General features: G+C 45.8%; 2 protein-coding genes across 4 annotated transcripts; both read right to left on the bottom strand.

Annotated features, from left to right (window-relative positions):
* Nucleotides 1-30: 30 nt before the first annotated feature.
* Nucleotides 31-3,083, bottom strand: LOC139380274 (endonuclease domain-containing 1 protein-like). The gene is made up of 3 exons (XM_071122836.1): nucleotides 2,536-3,083; nucleotides 1,159-1,932; nucleotides 31-1,022 (listed from the first exon to the last, which is right to left on the bottom strand). The coding sequence occupies exons 1-3, from the start codon at nucleotides 2,848-2,850 to the stop codon at nucleotides 471-473; spliced, it is 1,641 nt and encodes a 546-aa protein (XP_070978937.1). The 5' UTR covers nucleotides 2,851-3,083; the 3' UTR covers nucleotides 31-470.
* A 959-nt stretch (nucleotides 3,084-4,042) lies between these two features.
* Nucleotides 4,043-6,966, bottom strand: LOC139380258 (INO80 complex subunit E-like). 3 transcript variants are annotated; one of them, XM_071122806.1, is made up of 8 exons: nucleotides 6,887-6,966; nucleotides 6,539-6,653; nucleotides 6,350-6,420; nucleotides 6,110-6,162; nucleotides 5,871-5,940; nucleotides 5,634-5,751; nucleotides 5,165-5,263; nucleotides 4,043-4,736 (listed from the first exon to the last, which is right to left on the bottom strand). In XM_071122806.1, the coding sequence occupies exons 2-8, from the start codon at nucleotides 6,617-6,619 to the stop codon at nucleotides 4,530-4,532; spliced, it is 699 nt and encodes a 232-aa protein (XP_070978907.1). In that variant the 5' UTR covers nucleotides 6,620-6,653; nucleotides 6,887-6,966; the 3' UTR covers nucleotides 4,043-4,529. The 3 variants fall into 3 exon arrangements, with proteins under 3 accessions (XP_070978907.1, XP_070978915.1, XP_070978923.1); XM_071122814.1 differs by having other exon boundaries at nucleotides 6,539-6,650; nucleotides 6,887-6,935; XM_071122822.1 differs by lacking the exon at nucleotides 5,165-5,263 and having other exon boundaries at nucleotides 4,469-4,736.
* Nucleotides 6,967-7,251: the final 285 nt, after the last annotated feature.

The following is a 7,251-nucleotide window of genomic DNA, read 5'->3' as shown; positions in this document are numbered from 1 at the left end:
AAATAAATAAATTGCACTAGTCTGAGTGGATGTGATCAATCAATTATCCGTTTTAATCAAGCAAGCATATAGTTCATAAAGTAACATAAATTCTAACATCTATTACCATATGAACTCACACAGTAAAAGCATGTTTCCCCAAAATAATACCATATTGTAATTGATCAAATGGCCATGGGGCTACCATGCTTCACATTCTGACACATATACCATTAATCTCAGCATTAGTCTTTTGGGATCCTGCTTCTTTACAACTAAGAAGTAATAGAAGTAGAAGTCGTCTACTTTAGGAAGCAAAAAAAATATGAAAATGTGTTGTGTGCCTAACTATGCGTTTATGTTAGACAGCTTAGCTAGAGACATTGGCATTGCGGTGTACCCATCAATTCTCTCTTGCTATCTGGTGCATATTTACATACTTTATAAGAACACGATATACAATTTTCAAGGTTTGCAAAAAATCTGCAATGTTATTGATGAACATTCTCTGTAGACCCAAACCATCCACAGTTCTGGTCCTGCCCAAAGACCTCCATCACATTCTCCACAACCGTTTCTGCACTCCCTACTACCAGCCCTCCTGCCAAACTCACTACGTTCCCCACCCCATTCCCACACCTCCACGCCAGCTTCCCCATTCCCCCACTCACTGCCTTCACCTGCCCTCCCATCTCAGACACCACCGACCCCACATACCCCCCACCCTGCTCCCACACCTGGTCCCCGACCACCCTGGACACCCACCAGGCACTGTCCGCAATCCCCCTGAATATGCCCACCCCATCCCAGGCCAGGGTGCCCACCCCTGTGACCCCGTCCTGGCAGCTGGTGAACAGGGAGCCAACAAGAGGGGCTGTAATGCAGTATAGAGTGGAGAAGCACATCTCCCCCACACCAAGTATCAGGCCTGTGACTGAGCCGACTCCAGACACCAGGTCAGACGCCATGTTGTAGAACACAGAGAGGATGTCACCTGGCAGGGCAGACAGGATCCCCAGGTCCTCCTGCAGGACAAAGGCCACCTAGACGAGGAGAGGAGATATGTTCTGTTACAAGATATTGTCTGTCATAACAGAAACATATTTTTGTGATCAGAAACATAAAATGATATATATAGGATATGGAACCATCACAGTATTGTATTCCATCAGTAATCACCTGTCCAGGGATCCCAATGAGGGTGGAGACTACAGGGCGTAGAGGGGCCATGAGCAGGGAGACAGAGGAGGTGATGATATACACCAGAGGGTTGCTGGACGACTCTGTGTCCAACTCAGAGGACAGTGTCTCGTTGTCCTCTGAGGGAGGGATGAGAGGTTCTGTGTCAGCAGGTAGTGCCTCTAGGCTTCGATCAGTAGTCTCATCTAGTGTTTCCTCAATGGCGTCTGGCCTTGCGACTGCTCTCTGCTTTTCTACAACTCCGACCATCGCATCACTGAGCAGTATCACTATGTCTCCCTCCGTGTCCCCATCTGCTTCCCCGCAACCCTCTGAAAATAGATCTGTCACTCCAATCATGTGTTCCAGCTCCTTAACACTCACCACCCTCTCCCCTCCCCCTGTCTCTCTCACGACCCCCACACTGAACCCACTCTGTCCCTCTGGACCAGCACAGCACACAGCAGACCACTGCACCCCAGCCTCACACCCCTCATCCCCACCCTCCTCCATCCCGGGCCCCAGCCTGAGCCCTGTGGCCCCTGTCAGGACGTAGAGTTGGCCCCCTGTGGAGCCACACTGGGGCAGGACGCTGCTCTTGATCAGCTCTGTGACCAGGGAGTCCCACTGGTGAAGGGGAGAGTCAGAGTGAGCTTGGGGTTTACCCCCCGCCACATCCCCTCGGAGCAGGGCTGGGGTCATCACCAGGGGGGGACTCTGGGACCCTTCGTCCTCTTTCTCCTCCCGTCTGACATCCTCTTCCTCCTTCTCTGTCTAGGAGATAGGTTTGGAATCATGAGTCAAAGTCCACATATTGAATCACGATTGCAATTAGTATTAACTTCATGATAAATGAATGCTTGGCCTTTATTTGGGTAAAGCCTACTGTACATTACAGTACATTTAGTATCAATGCAGTTTGTAAATAGAGTAGGATTGACGAGGACGTCTTTTACTCAGGTGTCATGGCAGAAATAATATGCCATGCAGACCATTCTAGTTTTGTGAGCGTTAAGGAGCTTGTCTACTGACAGACATCTGAGTCAAATATCAAACTGTTGTTCACATTCATCTTTCTGTTCACTCTGACTTGTTTTAACAAGGCCAGGTTTGCATGGAATGTTGATATCAAGAGTAAGTTGACTGCCTCTACAGGACAAGAGTTTAGTTTCACTTGAACAAGTTTCATATCGCAAAACCATTCTTGTAAAACAACTGGAGGAAAAGCGTGGTATACAGTTGGTTTGATCATGTCCGCTGTAACTTGTGATTGTGTTGAGAATGTACACTAAAGGTACAAGGAAGTGCTTACGCAGTCCATGCATGACAATGATTCCACTGTTACCATACAATAGAAATAATATAATCCTCCCTTACCCCCTCCTCCTTTCCTCCTCTCTCCCCCCATCCTTGTCTGAGATGAAAGGCAGAGTAAACAGCTGCGTCACAGGTTGGGTGGTAGAGCGTGGCAAACAACTGTCCCCCTGGCAGCCTGTGACAGATGGGGGTCAGGAGGGCCCCCCCGCCCAGAGGGGGGGTCTGTCTGTAGAAGCTCTGTCTGCAGAGGGAGAAGCCTGGGTCTGGTTCTGATAGTGCCGTGACTGGTAGAGACAGCTCCAGAGTCAGCCCCAACCAGATCCACCCTGCAGTACTGACACTGACACCAGCAGGACACCACCGCAGCAGCAGCATGGTGAGCTCAGCAAACCCACACACTCACAGAGAGAGAGGCTGGTAAATAATCCAGAGGTTTGTGCTGTATCTACGCAGATGGGAGAGGATAATGGCCGATAGCTAGGGTTGACAGCCAGGGAATCTCTGGTATGTCGTTCTTTTATCCCTTTCTCAATCTCTCCCTTCTTTTTTCTCTTCCACCCCATCAGCGTCTCCACCCATCTCTTTCTCCTTGGACTGTGTGTGCTGTGCCGTCTGTGTCTGGGCACAGTCTTGCTTACACTCTGCTTCTCCCTCCCTCACTGACAAGCTCACTCTTCCTCCCTCCCTCCCACATTCTCCCTCTAGCTACACTGCTACCTGGCTTTCCCTCCCTCCTTAGTTCCTTTCATAGCTCTTTTTGGTTACACCTTAACCTCACTTTACTGTTAGACACACACACCAGACCCACACCTAGTAACAGGTTCCTATTACCTGTAAGTCTGCATTCCCAAACAATGTTTCCACAAGGTTTGGCTGTCTGAGGGACAGCTCAATGGTTGGTTCATTTTCTCTGTTACAACACACACCTCTCAGAAAGTGCTGACTCCTCTGTGTATGTAGCCGAGTGCTTAAGCATGCACTATTAGGGTGCACAGTGAAAGCGCAGCAGAATATCTTACAGCAGTGGCCTAGTGTTGAATATTAGACAGTAGATCTATCCACCACCAAGGTTCCAAAATAGATCTCATTGACTGAATTACATTTTCTCTGCTATAAAGACACAATTATTTGGGATTTTGTGTTTCAGCCGCCACTTGGTTTGGTAAAGCTGAGGGAATTTGGGAAATGTATCCACTCTCAAATTCTTAGAGGGAGTCATCCAATCCGATCCATCGCAACCTCTGTGAGATGACACGAGAGGAAAGACGAGAGCATAATAATTAAGCTCTTCACCTGTGACCTTTGTCAGCATGTGCGAGAAGTCAGAGCTCAGGGATGATATACGAGTTTCCTACTAGTTATTACGAGTTTAAAGGGGCATTTAAGTGGATTTTTCCCAGTCGTAAGTGGTAAATACCACCTTCCCACTTGGTTATGAATGCAGCATGAAAGGCTTTTGTCTCCAGGCACAGCCAATAGAAACAGTTGTTTTGAGTAAAGGCACAGTACTGCATGTCTGTGCAGCACATACTATACTACCAGTCCATTAGGCTTTCAACAACAACAGTCATCTGAAATGTTACCACTTTAATGCAATTTCATTTTGAAAAGTAATTGATAGAAAACATAACGTCTCCATTATCTCCAACAGAAAATGTATTATTTGACAGTTTCCCATAAAAAGGTAGGTGCTACATGTATGCAGTCCTGTAGCTGTCCATGCCGTCAATACCATTTCTTCCATGACTTGTATAACAGTAAAAGGCAGTAAAATGGCATTAAAGGAGTCAATTAGTGACATTATTATGACAGGTCACATTGTTTAGACAGAGATATTGTTGCAGTAACCTGAAGGTCCAATGGGGTGAGCTTGGCTAAACATTTGACAGTGGGAGGGGTTGAATCCACACACACTCACATTGTGCTTTTACACACTCTTTCTAACAATCCTTTACACACACACACACACACACACACACACACACACACACACACACACACACACACACACACACACACACACACACACACACACACACACACACACACACAGTTCACTCGTTGGGGATATCAATGACAAGGTCAGCCTCTTCTCCTTCCCCCCTGTCATCGTCTCCTCTGTCTGAGTCTCCGTCGCTCTCTCCCTCCTCCTCCGCGGCATCTCCACTCAGCATCTGCCTGGGCACCCAGTTGAACGAGGCGCTGGATGTGGGAGGGGCAGTCGGGCCCGCTGGGTAGTTGGCTGCTAGAGGGGCCACCACCTAATGGGAAGGATGTAAAAGGAATAAGGTAGATGGAATGAGAGATGCAATGGAGAAAGAGGAGTAGATGACTTGGACAGCATCCCAAATGGCACCCTATTTCCTTTATAGTGCACTACTTTTGACCAGAGCCCTCTGGGGTAGGAATAGGGTTCCATCTGGGATGTAGTTAGTCTACTGAGGAAGAATAACCCTTTAAATGAATGGTCAGGAATTGAAAATGAAAAGAGTCCAGGATATTATGGCAGTATGTTACTTCATTGATGATGTCCCAATGTTATGGACCTTCCTATAGCCTACTGTAGGCCTGCACCTAACCTGCTATATGTAGTACAGTTATACTGTAGAAACACCCTCTTCTAGACCCTAACTCAATACCCTACATGCCACATATCTGTTCCCTCATCTGTGATCTCCTCCCCTCTCACCTTCCCCGATGTCTCTTTCTTGTGTTTGGGCGCCTTTGTCTTTCTCTCTTTCTTCATTCTCTCAGCTGGTGGAGCCAAATACTCTGGTGGGAAGGGCAACTGCCCGCCACACACACACACAGGCCCCATGTGTCAATTTAACACACGCATACAAACAAACAAACAAACATGCAAACGAATATACGACCAGAAAACACACACACACACACACACACACACACACACACCGTGCCAATTTCCAAAACAAACACACACACACACACATTGTAGGTACAAATACAGCCCCAAAAAATATAACATGAGAGACAACAAAAGATAAACGGAAAACATATAATAAAACAATATTAATAATGCCCCAAATCAAAACAGTGATTATCTTCGGTAATGAGAAAACAATAATGGCAACAATCAATGATGTTATAGTTATTGATTGTATAGATTCAGTGAGAGGAAGGCGATTATAACTCACTGTGTTGAGGTAGGGGGTACTGCCGGACGACTGGAGAGGGTTCACTCCAGAACGAGAGAGGAGAGAGAGATGGGAGGATGAGGACGAGGGAAGGCCTACGCCAGGGCTACTCCTTCTCCTAAGAGAGTTCAAAAGAGGGACAGATGAATAAATAGTGAGACAGTGAGAGAGAATGGCAAAGATGGAAAGAGTGCAATTTGAAATATTGTCTGTGTTGCTGGCATGCCGCATCCTCACTTCTTTCCTCCGTCTCTCTCCCTGGTGCCCTCTCCTTCACTGTTCTCCGAAGAGGCTGTGGCATCAGAATCTGAAACACAGCATGACAATCAGACACTGTACATCAGCATACTGACATGATCCATACTGAAAATACTCTACAGCAAGGCAGGTAACTGCATGATCAGTATTGGGTGAGCTATGGATAAAAACAGATATTGTGGAGAATGAAACATTCAGACTTGGTGCTTTAGACCTACCTGAGGAGTCCTCGTCTACCCTCTCGTATTGTAACAATCGGTCCAACAGAAAACTGCAAGATAAGAGAAGCCAAGGAACGACAAGTTTTAACTTTGAACATGCTTGTACAGTATGTGTACACATTCAACAGGGGTGTATTTATTAGTAGCACATCATAGTAAAAGGTTTTGCTACAGTGTGACAAAAGAATACACCCAATCTGTCCAAACTAAACAAACTTTGTAGATTCACCCAACCACCTTTTATCTCGGGACACTTTGAGCAGCTTCCTCTGGGATCTTCTGAGCTCTTCCTGAAAACACTCCTGCTCCTAGACGGAGACAAGTAGCGAAATACAATAGTTTAACTCTGTAAATGACAGTTCCTTGGCTAATAGGTGTTATAATAATAACACGTCATTGACAATTGGATGAAAAATTAAGACTCACATAAACCAGGAATTTCAATTTGCGTTTGAGATTTTTGTATTTCTGCTTGTAGTCCACCTCCATATCGGCTTGACCGTTCATTTCTGACGCTATGGTTGAACCGTCAGTGGACCTGCTATACAGGTAGGGTAATCGTTAGTGTCGTGGTTATGTAAACTATAGCTAACAGCAGCTTGATGGCTAGCTCACTGCTAGCCTTTCCAGTGCATTATCGTTGTTTTTTTAAGCATTTAGCTGGAAGCAGAAGACTAGCAATGGAAAATGCTATAATAAGGAGGATAATAAGGAGACGAAACCATGTAATTATGAAGTTAAATAGCTTGAATTAATATGAAAAATCATTCATACCTCTCGTTTGAATGAATATGTGCGACGTGCTCTTTGTTTACGTCTGTTCTTTTTCTTTAGGATTTGGTTGTCAGTTCGCGTATACCGCCACCTACTGTACTGGCATGTGAGGCTATTCACGGCCTACCTACATTACATTCTTGAGTCTACTTCCGTGTGTGTGTGTGTGTGTGTGTGTGTGTGTGTGTGTGTGTGTGTGTGTGCCATTCTTCTTCTTCTTTAAATTTGTATTGGCGGATCGCTACCAACTGAAAAGTGCATACACTGCCACCTACTATACTGGATTGTGAGTCTGGTCAAATCAAATCAAATTGTACTAGTCACATGCGCTGAATACAACAGGTAGACTTTACAGTGAAATGCTT

This window comes from Oncorhynchus clarkii, chromosome 2, assembly GCF_045791955.1.
Source record: "Oncorhynchus clarkii lewisi isolate Uvic-CL-2024 chromosome 2, UVic_Ocla_1.0, whole genome shotgun sequence".
In the NCBI taxonomy this organism is placed as follows: Eukaryota; Metazoa; Chordata; class Actinopteri; order Salmoniformes; family Salmonidae; genus Oncorhynchus; species Oncorhynchus clarkii.
The sequence above is the reverse complement of the archived record's forward strand: the minus strand, read 5'-3'. Positions and strand labels throughout refer to the sequence as shown.

Excerpts from the sequence above, each read along its gene's own strand:
- LOC139380274 (XM_071122836.1), bottom strand. The coding sequence starts at position 2,850 with ATGCTGCTGCTGCGGTGGTGTCCTGCTGGTGTCAGTGTCAGTACTGCA. Across the intron at positions 1,933-2,535 it reads GAGGAGGAAAGGAGGAGGGG|ACAGAGAAGGAGGAAGAGGA; the intron begins GTAAGGGAGGAT and ends CCTATCTCCTAG. Across the intron at positions 1,023-1,158 it reads TCATTGGGATCCCTGGACAG|GTGGCCTTTGTCCTGCAGGA; the intron begins GTGATTACTGAT and ends CTCCTCGTCTAG.
- LOC139380258 (XM_071122806.1), bottom strand. The coding sequence starts at position 6,619 with ATGAACGGTCAAGCCGATATGGAGGTGGACTACAAGCAGAAATACAAA. Across the intron at positions 5,941-6,109 it reads GGTAGACGAGGACTCCTCAG|ATTCTGATGCCACAGCCTCT; the intron begins GTAGGTCTAAAG and ends GCTGTGTTTCAG. Across the intron at positions 4,737-5,164 it reads AGAAAGAGACATCGGGGAAG|GTGGTGGCCCCTCTAGCAGC; the intron begins GTGAGAGGGGAG and ends CCTTCCCATTAG.